This window comes from the organism of the source record quoted next, unplaced genomic scaffold (genome assembly GCF_019419815.1).
Source record: "Pyrus x bretschneideri cultivar Hongxiangsu unplaced genomic scaffold, Pyrus_bretschneideri_v1 Contig17, whole genome shotgun sequence".
NCBI lineage: Eukaryota > Viridiplantae > Streptophyta > Magnoliopsida > Rosales > Rosaceae > Pyrus > Pyrus x bretschneideri.
The window spans coordinates 1,195,039-1,208,194 of record NW_025999468.1 but is presented as its reverse complement, the minus strand read 5'-3'; the positions used below and the strand labels follow the sequence as shown (position 1 = coordinate 1,208,194).

The 13,156-nt window shown below is 41.1% G+C and overlaps 1 protein-coding gene and 1 pseudogene across 1 annotated transcript; both read right to left on the bottom strand.

Annotated features, from left to right (window-relative positions):
- Positions 1–9,835: 9,835 nt before the first annotated feature.
- Positions 9,836–11,526, bottom strand: LOC125475906 (annotated as a pseudogene).
- Positions 11,451–12,021, bottom strand: LOC125476067 (ethylene-responsive transcription factor 4-like). The gene is made up of 2 exons (XM_048581800.1): positions 11,596–12,021; positions 11,451–11,525 (listed from the first exon to the last, which is right to left on the bottom strand). Exons 1-2 carry the CDS (start codon positions 12,019–12,021, stop codon positions 11,451–11,453), a joined length of 501 nt encoding a protein of 166 aa, XP_048437757.1.
- Between the last annotated feature and the right edge of the window lie 1,135 nt (positions 12,022–13,156).

The window sequence follows — 13,156 nt, the reverse complement described above, 5'->3', positions numbered from 1 at the left end:
TGGGCAACAATTGTAACTGATTCCATATGTCGATTAACTAGTATTGCAACACTTTAGAGCCGAGTTATGTTCATGAAAATTTGCACGTCGAGGATGAACCATCTAGTTAAGCGAATTTTTTCATGGGCAGGGATCCAGCACTTAACGTCTTTTCTGGCTAGAGACTTGGGCTCCCCTGGAATTGAATCCTTCAGTCGGCTAAGTCTTGTTAGGAAAAAGTCTATTGTGGCCAATTTTGGGAGCAGTCTAGCATATGTAGTCGATGCATTCAGGGGGACTGAGCAGCTGTACAACCCATCCACGTTTGGATATCCCGGATCAGTTTACTCTTTCTAGATGGGAAATCACACGCTATGTCTACAAGGGCAGAGGCATCTTCTACTTTAGCAGGGGTGGTCAGTTTATTTATGCAGTCGGCCTAGGCTTGTGAATAATTTCTTCAATCTTCATTGAAAATAGAGAAATGTATTAACTTTGATTGTAGGAAATAATAGCATAACAACTAATAATCCTCAGCATTCGAGGTTTTGTTCATCAAACTGCTTGAGTCTTCAAACTTTATTTGTCTTGAACATGATCCAAAAAATGGTAGGAGGTCACATGTGGTACTTTCTCAGGTTATAGGCATTCCACTGCTTTTCGATCTCATTTGCGCTCATAGTGGTAAGGGTGTAGTTGCCTTTTTTGCTTACTCGATTGATTTTGTATAGACCTTCTCAGATGGGAGCCTTCTTTTTGGAGCCTTCTCGGTGGGCGGTTATCAAGGTTTTTTTGAGGACTAAGTCTCCCGGCTTGAACTGCTGGATCTTCGCCTTTTTGTTGTAGCTGGAGAAAAGCCACTGCTGATAGGCTGTAATGTGGGTGATAACATTTTTGCGTTCTTCTTCTGCCAAGTCTAAGTTTATGGCAATCTCTTTCTCGTTTTACTTGGAATTTAGCAATACAATGCTAATGCTAGGCACCATGACGTTGAGAGGAATGATCTCCTCAAAGTTAAACACCAAGGAGAATGGAATTTCGCCGGTTGCTCGTCTCTTGGTGGTGCGATACGCCCTACAAAACACCCGGGAGCTCGTTTGGCCACTTACCCTTCTTATCTTTGAGGAACTTATTAAGGCAGCCGAGAATGATCTTGTTGGACTCCTCAGCTTGCCCATTACCCTGCGGATACTAGGGCATGGACATGTGTTGCTTGATGTCATAATTTTTGAAAAACTTCGCCAAGTCTTTGCCCACGAACTGCGGGGTCTATGACAATGGAGTGAAGGATGTTGAAATGGCATATGATGTTCTTCCATATGAAACACTCTATGTCCGTTTGGGTAGTTGTAGTCATGGGTTCAACTTCAACCCATTTCGTGAAGTAGTCGGTCGCTACGATTATCATGTTTCTGCCCTAGTGGCAAGCGACATTGGTCCCATTAGGTCAATCGCCCACTACATGAATGGCCAAAGACTTGTCTGCAGGTGGAGTTCGCTGGTAGGTAGTGTGGGCACGGGCTTGAAGCACTAGCAACTGTCGCACCTTTGTACATACTATTTGGCATCTTGATGCATAGTTGGCTATTAATAGCCTTCGTTAAGAGCTTTTTGCACTAGGGAGTGGTTTCCACATATGTCTTCGTGGATTTAGCTAAGAATCTTCAGATTATCAAGAAGCGATAGACAGGGGATATGTGGTTTTGAGAATGATCTGCGAACGAGCATGTCGTTCCATATGTAATAGCGTTCTGCCTTCGTCTGGAGCTTCATGGACTCCGGTCTATTTACAGAAAATGTTCCATTGACTATGTAGTCGATGATGAGATCTTGCCAACTTAGAGTTGTGTTGATATATGCCACCTTGACTCCTGGTTCTGCATCTATGCTCAACTTTTCTAAGTGCTCAACTGGTATGAAGAGTTTGAGCTAATAATCTAGGGCAGAACCTAGGCCTGCTAGTGCATCTGAGTGGGCATTTTCGGCTCGTGGAACCTGAGTGGGCGTGTATCTCTAAAACGTCGATAGCTACTCTCGTACCTTCTTGAGGTATCAGCACATTCTTGGATGCTTTACTACGTACTCCCTTGAGGTTTGGTTGGTGATTAGCTGGGAATCAGAATAAATGACAAGCTTCTTCATCGCTAGTAAGGTTTCATACTCTACTTCATTGTTTGACGCTTTAAAGCTTAAAGTGATCACCTACTCGAGCATCGAACCGTCTAGGGTAGTGAGAACTAGGCCTGTTTCCGATCCTTAGTAGTTGGATGATCCGTCATGTCCAGCGCCAGAAATCTTCTGCAGGTAGGGAATTCTACAGCGAAGTCCGTCAATGTTTGGGCCTTATCACGGTGTGGGGTTGGTATGCTAAGCCGTATTGGCCAAGTTTTAACGCCCACTTCATCACTTGTTAAGAAGCATCTAGACTATGCAAAACTGATCGCAGTGAGTACTAGGTCTTAAGGATAACTGGATGCCCTTGAAAGTAAGGTCAGAGTTTCCAAGCTGCAACAACTAGTGCCAAAATTAGCTTTTCAGTCTTTGGGTATCTGGTTTTCGTATCTATGAGCGCTTTGGATGTGTAGAATACAAGCAGTTCGACCTCTAGCTCTTCTCCATTGCTTTCAACATTGATAGTAGTGGAGGAGATGTCAGGTATTACTTCACGTCCTGAAATGCTTTTTCGCAATCGTCGTCCCATTTGTCTTTCTACGCCCTCTTGATTTCCTTGAAGAAGGGTTTGCATCGGTTGGTGGATCGCGAGAGAAAACGATTGAGTGCAGCTACTCGTCCAGTTAAACTTTGGATCTTATTCAGAGTCATGAGAGACTTCATGTTCGTGATTGCTTTGATTTGGTTTGGATGAGCTTCGATTCCTCGTTAGGTTACAAGGTACCCTAAGAATTGGCTTGAGTAGACTTTGAATGTGCACTTAGCTAGGTTGAGCTTCATTTTGTACTCTCGGAAGATGTCAAAAGTCTCTGCCAAGTTGCCAATGTGGTCTGATTCTGCTCTTTGCCTTTCACCATGATATTGTTGACATATACCTCCATGGTTACTTCGATCTGCTTCTTAAACATCGTGTTGACAAGTTGCTGGTAGGTAGCTCCTGCGTTCTTGAGGCCAAAGGGCATGACCTTGCAGCAGTATATGCCTCGCTCAATCACAAATGCAGTTTTCTCCTTGTCAGGCTGGTGCATGGCAATCAGATTGTAGCCTGATGCATCCAAGAAGCTGAGTAACTGGTTCTCGAATGTTGAGTCAATGAGCAGGTGGACTCGGGGAACTGGATAATTGCTTTTAGGGTACGCCTTGTTGAGGTCGGTGTAATCTACGCTTACTTTCCATTTTCTCTTCTCTTTTTTCATTACTAGCATGCGTTGGCTAGCCATGCAGAATGAGTCATTTCCTCAATAAATTCGGCCTCTAGTGGCTTGTTATCTCCACTTCAATAATCGCTACTTGCTCGGGTATGAAATGTCACATTTTTTGGATCACAGGTTTGATAGTGGGGTCAACATGCAGCTTATGGCAAGCTATTGCTAAATCGATGCCTAGCATGTCAGAGGGTGACCATGCGAAAACTTCACGATTTTCCCTAAGGAAAATTGTGTGTTCTTCCTTCTTGCTCAAGCTCAGACGTTAGTTAATCCTAACCATCTTCTCTGGTTGGTGGGGGTCAAGAATGATGTGCTCTGCGTCCTCTTCGGGTTTCCATCCTGATGCATCTGCCAGAGCATTATCGACCTTGATGCTATATTCTTGACTCGTTTGTTGTGATTCCTATTTGGTGGAGGTAGAATCGTCTTTCTGCATTTTAGCTACTACTGTTAGGGCGAAGGGCTTTTTTTTCGACTCTTTAAGAACTTGTATAGTGCATTCCCGAGACATGGTCTAGTCGCCTTTGATCTCTCTGACTGTTTCTCCTGGGATGTGAAATCAAATCTTCTGATACTCAATCGAGGTCATAGCTCTAATCTTCATTAGCCAAGGTCGGCCCAATATCCCGTTATGGGGAGATGGATCTTTGATGGTCATGAAGGTCTGCGATGAGACAATTGAAGGGCTAGTTACGTCAAGCATGATTGTGCCAATGACAGGAGGTGAGTCCGTTGAATTCGGTCACGACCTCCACTTTGTGTTTGATCGTGCTTTCCAATCCCATATTTTGGATGACTGATAGTTGTAGAATATTGACTGAGCTATCATTGTCCACCATAATTCTGTCAACGATGGCGTGGGCTAGTTGAATAGAAATCACCAAGACATCATTATGGGGAAAGTCTAATTCCTCAGCGTCCTGCTCGGTGAAGCAAATGATTGGTCCAGGTATAACATCTATGGGTTGAACTAGAAATATCGATCTCACCTGCTGGATATTTCTCTTCTTGAAACTGTTGGTGGCCCTCAGATGCTTTGATTTGGTAAAGATGTCGTTGTTGCGAATTGTCTTGGCTGGGGGTTCTGCATCGGTGTCTTCTTTTCGCAAGCTTCTCAAGGTATTTCATCCATGTGATGTAGTCAATGGTTGTGTGCCTTGGACCTCTGTAGAATGAACAATATTTTGTTTGGTTCATCTTGGAAGTGTCTCCCCTCATGGGTTGGAACAGCTTGCACCATGGCTTATCCTTGAAGTCGTGAAGGATCTGGTTGATCGAGACTGAGAACTTGATGTACACTTTGGATGCTGAGCCTTATTTTGCTGAGGATCAGTTTATGCTTCCTCTTCCTGGCTTGTTCTTGTCATTGACCAGTTTATCGCTCACCTGCTTCTGAGTTGGCCCTGTGTCTTTGAGCTACTTTTGGGAGCACTTGGCTTCATCCTAGAAGAAGTTCTTTTTTTTCCGAAGCATAAGAATTTTCCAGGGTTAAGTTTTAGCCCATGATCAGCTTTCTGAAAAGTGGGTGATCTGCTAGGAGCCCTTTTCAGAAGGTTGAGCTTGCAATGTCATCATCACATCTGACGATCTTTGCTTTCTCCGCCTTGAACCTTTTGATGTACATGCGGAGTGACTCTTTCTGGTCATTCTTCATGTTGAAGAGGTGGTCATACTTCTTCTTAATCGAGTGGCAGAACGAATATTCCTTAGTGTAAACCAAGGAAAGTTTGCTGAAGTTCCGAATTGAGTGTGGCAGCAGGATATGGAACCAGTCTTGGACCTCGTCTTAGAACATTGTGGCAAAGATCTTGCACTTGAAAGTGTCATTGCACTTCAGTAGTGCATCAGGTGCCTGTTCAGATCTTCATTTCCTTTGAAGATCGTCATTGCACTTCCTTTGTAAACGGTGACTTGCTTATGTTGGCCACGTCTCTCTATAGGGCATCGTTGGTGGTCTCAATGCTCTAAATTCGTGCAGCTGGTTTGCTACAAGCTTTTGTACTTCTTCCTGGATTTGCCTTTGGTTAGGTAGCGGAGCTTCCGACTGCACCCGGTGTTGACATGCTGGTTTATAGTTCTCTTCTGCATGTCATGCTCGTCCATGCCACAGTTGCGATGCACATGGTTCTTTCTGTGCTACTCGTCGCTGCTCTTGGCAGGGGCTACCAATGGAACTTGAGCTGGATTACTCTCGTGCTCTTTTTCATCTGTCATGTGGCTGCCTACTCCAGTGCCTCACAGGAAAATCTCCTAGTGGGCCTAGCCTCGTGTGGATGTTTCACCTGGAATGCCTGGAGTGTTTGTTGTTGTGTGGACCCAACCTTGAATGCACACTGAATCATGAGCCGAGTCAGGAATGAACATTTTTCTACGCACTAAGGCCGGAGAAGACGTTTTTTCGAGGGCCCAAACGAGAGTGCACACTACCCTAACGTATAGTTCGTGGTGGGCTTAGTAGCTCTTTGTCGAGACGTCGCTAGAATGAGTCACGTTCATCTGCCATTGTCCTGTTTTGGTATAGCTCATCTGGGGTGTGTTGCATCTCGATGCGATTAAGGAGTTAGTTCACCAATGTGGTTTGCTGCGCAAGGGCACTGGTCAAATTGGCGACTTGCGAGGGCATGTGGTGTTTGACATTTGGATTAGAAGACTATGAATAGTGGGCATCTTTATGTATGGTGGAAATGTAGTGGACTGAAGGTACAAAGCCTGAGTCCAGAGCTAGCATTCCTGTAGAAAAGTGGAGTGAAAATAACCCTGGGTCGATTGTGGGACAGGTGGTCAGAATCTGGATTGCCAAAGGTGGCCTCGGATTTGACGAGCCGGTCACAGGGCGAGCCAACCTGGCTGGGTGGCTAGGCCGTGCATGTGGGCGAGTTGGTCTTGTGTTGCTGGCTGGGCTCTAGCTGTTGCAGCTTGGGCTACATTGGTCTGGGCTTTTTAGGCTCAACCTACTTCTCTATGGACCTGGGCCTCTAGCCCATAGGCTGGTGGATGGACCTGGGCCTCCTGCCTAAGGTTTTGGTGGTCCATGCACTGCAAAGGCAGCAATGCAGGAACTTAGGCTGCGGCTTGGTGGCCTCGCTATGGCTGCTGGGTCGCGTTGGCGGTGATGGTGCGATTCTACGGTGGTGGGGCTCCTCCCGCCGTTGCGTTAAGCCTTGAGGATCATCGTCGTGGGGCTACGTCCTCATCTCCGCTCTTCGATCCAAATCCTTGTACATATGGGGTTCCGTTCGTCATGGTTTCTAATTTTCCTACCATTGTATCCTTTCTCCAAGGATTAATCAAGAAACTTATCTAGAAAAAAATTAATTGATACATCGTGTGAGAGATTCAACATAACATAAAATTCAAGAAACCAAATGCAAGAGGCTTCTTCGAGTATTTGAATTAGCTCTCAATGAAAGCACCAATTTGTTGATGCAAATTTCCACCATCGCTAGCTTTGATGAAAATGAACCTGCAAAACAATTAACACATTTGATCAAGGATCTAAGCCATACGCACCTACGTGGTAGGGGGTGGTTAGGCCAATGGATCTTTGATGTTTAGGTTAGTTTCTCTGAGAAGAGTAAAGTGTTTAGGGCTTTTTTAGGGGTGTAAAAACTTATTGAAATTTGGTAGAATTGGGGGTATATATAGGGGAGTGGTCAGCCATAGTGTTAGTGTTTTACCGTACACATGGAGGCATCCTATTGGCCAAGGTTTTATAGAGAAATATTCTTAAGATATTAAATAGGAAATAATATCTTGAGATAATGGAGTCATTATCCTTAATTGATTTAAATAAAGATTACTTACTTAAATGGAGTTAATCTTTAATTGGGAATGTATTAAAGATAGGATTTGGGTAATTAATCCTTATCTTTAATGCTTTGACTTTTCTTTGCCAAGGGCAAGTGAGCTGTGGGCAGCCGTATTCAGCTGCAGGGACCTTCAGGGGTGTGAGCTGTGCATGGAATGAAGAGCCTGCCCATTTAATGAGGGCAATCTTGTTTTTCTTGAGCAAAAGTCCACGTGTCGCCTTTAGAATTTTTGGGTTTAATAGGTTCCACACTTTTTACATTGCACGTGGATTGGTGGGTCTCTATGTAAAACTATTCTAGAGCCTTCCAAGTATTTGGAGCTGGTTTGGAATTGCTTTTATGAAAATCACTTGTGTTCATAAGTATTTCTTGTGAAAATGCTTTCATTGCCACTTAGTATCACGGTCTAGTGGTATTCCTCTTCACTTGTAAATGAACAGTCTTAAGTTTGATTCTCGCCAAAGACGAATATGAACCACATTACAGCTAGCTTGTTGTGAGGCTAAGTCCACCCCTCCCTCTTAATAGATAATATCGTTTGTTAAAAAAAAAAATCACTTCAATTAGAAGCACCATGAAACCTTTAATAAAATTACAATGTTCATTGAAAAAACACTTAAATACTTCTTGAAATAACTATACATCATGTGCTTCCAAAAGGCAATCACTTTTAATTTTTCTGCCATACATGGTCATCTTTTGATATGTATTTTTAGTCATTTTAAAAAAAATTCCAAACACGTCCATGATCTTTCCTTAAAAAAAAAAAAAAAAAAATAAAAATCATACATTCTTATCAATCACAACCCACATATATAAAGCAAATAACCCATAAAACAAAAAAACAACATATTTGTACTGACTAGGGATGGGTGACATATGATTTGTCACTTTTACAAAATTAGATGTGTGGCTACAAAAATGTTTCTGTGACCATCCCAATGCTCTTAAAAGAATCACAACTGCCACTGTTGTGGTTGTAATTGTTTCGTTTAAGGGGTGTGCTATTTACACATTTATTTTTATTTCTCACACACTTCTTGTTAATTTATATCCTTTGATATTTTTTAATTCAATCGATTTGACGGCCGCAAATTAAGAGAATGTGTATGACGCAAAAAAAAAAGTGTGGATAGCACACCCATCATTTAATTGGTTCCTTCTTGAGGTGGGGGCTGGGGATGGGATTGGTAGGAAGCAATGGAATCAAACATTATTTTAATATTATTATCAAGAGATTCCTATCCAAGTGTGTTTTAAAATGCTGATAATGTAATCATTCTTAGGTATCTAATTTGTTTGTAGCAAATAAGGCATTATTATGATCATATTCATGCAGAGGCGGGTCATGAATTACCTTAGCTGTTAAGATCTTCTTCTTTAACCTATTGCATTTTTTATTTAAACTCTTGTCCCTCTCTTTAGTTTAGTTTAGAATATATAATAATATCGCTTATGATTAATACATTCACGCACGAGGAAAATGGTCTATGTTGTGGTAAGAATGATTGAATTTTTTCCGAGTGTAAGTAACATGTGTTTTATAGCATTTGTAAATTGTTAAAACCACGTGATGGTGGTACAATTATACTCACCGTTTCTCAAAATTAATGAGTCCTCTTCATGGCACTAAGGCGTAGTGGGAGTCCAACTTGGCACTTCTCTGTTGAGTGACTTCAAAACTCCCTTGAGATGACATGTAGCATCTCAAAGTACTGATATTATATCAATGATATGATGTCATGTGCTTGAAACATTGTATCATTAGTTTTGACGATAAGATAGTACTACAGAGGTGCAAATAATGTAATGTCATATGAAAAATACCTACAAAACATTATATTATTAGATAAGATGATGAATCCGTTCCATACAAATTGCTGATAATTATTTTTCACTCTTTTACGTAGATAAATCTACACATATATAGCGAACAGTCGAGTCTCAGAGATTCTGTCAGATGAAATCAAACCCAAACCTCCACATATCTTGACCTTTGTTCTCAGCTGGTCGAATTGATTCCTGAACAACAGGAACGTCCAAAGAAACTAAAGGCAGAAAAGTTCAACCGGGCAATATCACTGTTGATGATAGGGTTGTTGTGGTACAGAATGAATTCCAGAAGGCATATGAAAAAGGGATCGGTTCATTTGCAGCTGCTTTAAACGGCTTGCTAGTGCACTTTCAGGTCGGTATCTTTCATTTTCGTTTGACTGAGGCAAGATAGGTGTATCGGGAATTAATGGGGTTAATGGAAATTTTAATTTGGGGTTTAATTCTTAACAGACTTCACTAGAAAAGTTTAAATCTGAATTTTTTTACCGCATGGGCTAATATTCTATCACCATGTATCCAAAGTAGCAGTGGTTTGATTCTTTGATCTCTTCATCATTCTACATTTTGTTTGTTACTTGTATTTGTTTTCTACTTTTCTACCTGCATGTTTTGCACGTCGTATGTCGTGTTTGAAGGGGATTACGAATGGGATGAATTTATTCTATTTATCTGTCCAATATTTATGCCTTGCTCATTTATTCATTATAGGAGAAAACAGCCCCAAAAGTGTCACTTCCCCACGTAATATATAGTTTGCTAAGAATATATATACTTTAAAGAACACAGGAATCAAACTGCGCCTTTGAACCATAAAATTTGAAGTTGAGAAAGTTATGGAATTAGTTGCGCGAATTTGATTCCAATAACTAATTACGTACTGATTTCTAAGCGGAATTTGTACACTGATAAAGATCTTATTTATAGGTATACAGATACGGAGTTGCCCTACAAGTTCATCTATATTTACAAAACTGGCACCCAAAGTATCCGTTGGAATACTCATCATGATCAGTCATGATTCATCATCATTACTTCCAAGACACCACGATCGGTGGACGGAGCTCGGCTGCGCTGCAATTTTTGGTCCCAGTGGGAGACTGAGAGTGCTCGTTTTCTTAGATATGTCAACCTGCTCATTACTATCCCCGAACAGCATGGACCCGTCTCGACCCGTTTGCCTACCCCTAATTTTAACTGGCACTCTAACTTTTCGTGCTTCTTCTGAATCAGATAAAGGTAGCAGGGTACAGATCCCAAGCATATGTCCATTGAGGCAAACAAAATACTCGATGCAATCGTCAAAAGCTCCCAATCTGCAGCTGGCGCTCTTTGGTATCATTTTGGCTTGCAACATGCTCCATAATTTAGCCTTGCAGTAAGGGCACACATCTATCGGATGAAGTTGGGCCCTTTTCTTAATCAACATCTCCCGAACCTTGGACATCGAGAAGGACATGAAAACTCAGCGAAAAAAACCCACATCTCCCTCTTCACCTTGGCCAAGATGTTCACGAGGGTCAGAGACATACAAAACATCTCTTCTGCATTGCGGTAAAAGAAAGCTCTTCCCCGATGTCTTAGAAAACCTGGTCCTATAAACAAAGTGACCCGGGATTTGAATGCTGTTAAAGAGGCCACCCTTCAAAGATCCTGCACAGTAAATAAGCAGCTTCCCGAGTACCCTCCAGTTCCCATCTACACAGTGACTCCCACTAGATTGAAGGTCAAACATCATATTTGGTGCTCTTGTTCGGAAAAATTCCTTCCACAGCACACGCTTGGCGAGATCATCAATCCATTTGATCAACTTAGGATTCCAATTCAACTGTCGGAATACAAGGAATATCACATCTGCATTAAAATGCCCTTTCGTGCATTGACAACTTGCTGAGTGTATGCAACGATTCTTCAGTTTTCTCGTGATCTTGTCACGATTCTTTAGTTCTCTCGTGCTCTCGTCACGATTCTTCAGTGTTCTCGTGATCTCGTCTATAACTTTCCTGATAAACACTCCTTCATACCTGGCAGTTCAAACCCAAAATTAAGCTCAAGTAAAATTCATTTTCAACTCTTTCAACATTTGGTAAATTAAGGCTTAAGAAACAAAAACAAAAAAAATTGTAGAGGAAAAGTATTACCCGTCAGTCTTTGTAAAAACCTCACCCTCTAAATATGCAGCTTCAGTAAGAGCGTTTCTCCACGGCCCTAGTTTTTCTTCCTTATCTTCTACTCGACCGAAGCAGTCTTCGTGTTTCTTAAACACTTCTGCGAAAATACCGGACTGATTCTTCACATCTGAAGGATCAACTTCGTAGAATATTGGCAAAACCACTTGCCCTAGTCTTCTTTTACACTCCATGATCTCCACCAACTCCTCAAGACATGGAATCCGCATACCTCCTTGAGAAGATGTTCACGGCCATCTTAGACCCTTGGATTACTAGCTTCACTTGCTCTGATACTTTTTCTTCCCCTCCTCTCGGTGACTCCTCCTCTTCGATAAATGCATCGATTCCGGCGTCTTTCAATGTCCAATACAGGTGGTCCGTGAAGGTTTTGCGTGTGTCTTCAACGCTGAAGCTTAAGAATACGTCGTAAATCTCATCTTCTATTGAGGAGGAGGAGGAGGAGGAGGTGGCGGTGGCGATGGCCGAGGAGGAAGGCAGGGGAGGTCCGGCGGACGTAATGGTACTGGTATCCGTTAATTGTTGTTGCACCTGTACGATCCTTTTGCTACCACTCGGCCTCTGGAGCTGGTGCTCAGCGGGGGCGTGGAAGTTGGTCTTGGCGTTGGCTCCGCAGAACTCATGCGCCGCAGTGTCGTGCGCACGCGCTGCCTCTTCAGCGCTGTCAAAGGTCCCGAGCCAGATGTGGGTCTTTTTCCCGGGATCTTTGATCTCGGCGGCGTAGCGTCCCCAACGCCTCTTCCGAACACCTATGTACTGGATCTCATTCGAACCCGGGTTTGGGTCTTCGGAACCGGATTTGGGTGGTGGGGACTTTAACGTCGGAACCATGGTTTTTGTTAATTGGAGCAAAGATGTGAGCTTTGAGGTACATAGAGAGAGACGAATAAATAGAAGCTGATTCCCCAATCTACAGAGAGAATTTGGGGAAATTTGGAAATATAGCCCTTTTGAGAAACATCCCTATCTATATCATAATATTAAGAATTGGCATATTATTGTGTATTAGAATGAGACGCTATACTGCGATGAAACCATTTGATATAAATCTTATTTTCTTTAATAAAGAAAACCTCTCCTCCAAACACCATGTGATTATTTATAAAATTATTTAATTATAGTCTGAATCTTTTAAATTATTATTCACTTTCTTTTATTTGGAAAGATAAAAAGCACAGAAAATAATAATAAAATTTTTATTAGATACCAAAAATTGTTAACTTCTTTGAATTTATGATAATCAAATAAACAGGATTGTGTGGCGACTAGGTTGCCGTGATTAGAGCACTTTCCAATGTAGGAAGGCCCTTTGGGCAATAGGTGACTTAATCCTTTTAAATGAGTAGTAAGTGATAGACCAGGCCATTAATATTAAAATATTAGTATTTTTTATTTTATAAAATAATAAAAGATAACTTTATTTTTAATTTAGGATAATAATAAAAGATTAGTTGAAAGTATTCGAAAATATTGAAATGTAGTGTAAAATGGAAGAACATGATTATGTATTTATAGAATATATATATATATATATATAAATTTTTTATATTTTTAATTTGTTTTTTTTATAATTTTTAATATTTTGTATAATTTTTTAACTAGCATTTGCCTGCACACTTTATGTGTATGAATACATTTTTTTTTTAGAAAATGAGAAGGAGAGAGGGAGGAAGAGAGAGAGAGAGAGAGAGAGAGAGAGGCGGGTGGGGGGTTTTTGTTTTTGGTTTTTTTTTTATTTTATTTTTAATTTTATTTTTTAATTTTTAATATTAGAGATATTTTAATATCACCTATAGGTGAGACTTCACTAAAAAACAGTAAAATTTGGAATTATGAAATTACATTATTGCCCATCATTTTTTTTGTGTGATAGAAGACTAAATTGTCTAATTGTCTTTTCACCATCTTTTGGTTGACAAAGAGGATTTCATTAATTAATAGAGATAATTTAAATTGTGGCTGATGT

Bases quoted from the DNA above. Each gene is read 5' to 3' on its own strand.
- LOC125476067 (XM_048581800.1), bottom strand. From the start codon at position 12,021: ATGGTTCCGACGTTAAAGTCCCCACCACCCAAATCCGGTTCCGAAGAC. The intron at 11,526-11,595 runs GTATTCTTAAGC...GGACATTGAAAG, and splicing joins TAGAAGATGAGATTTACGAC to ACGCCGGAATCGATGCATTT.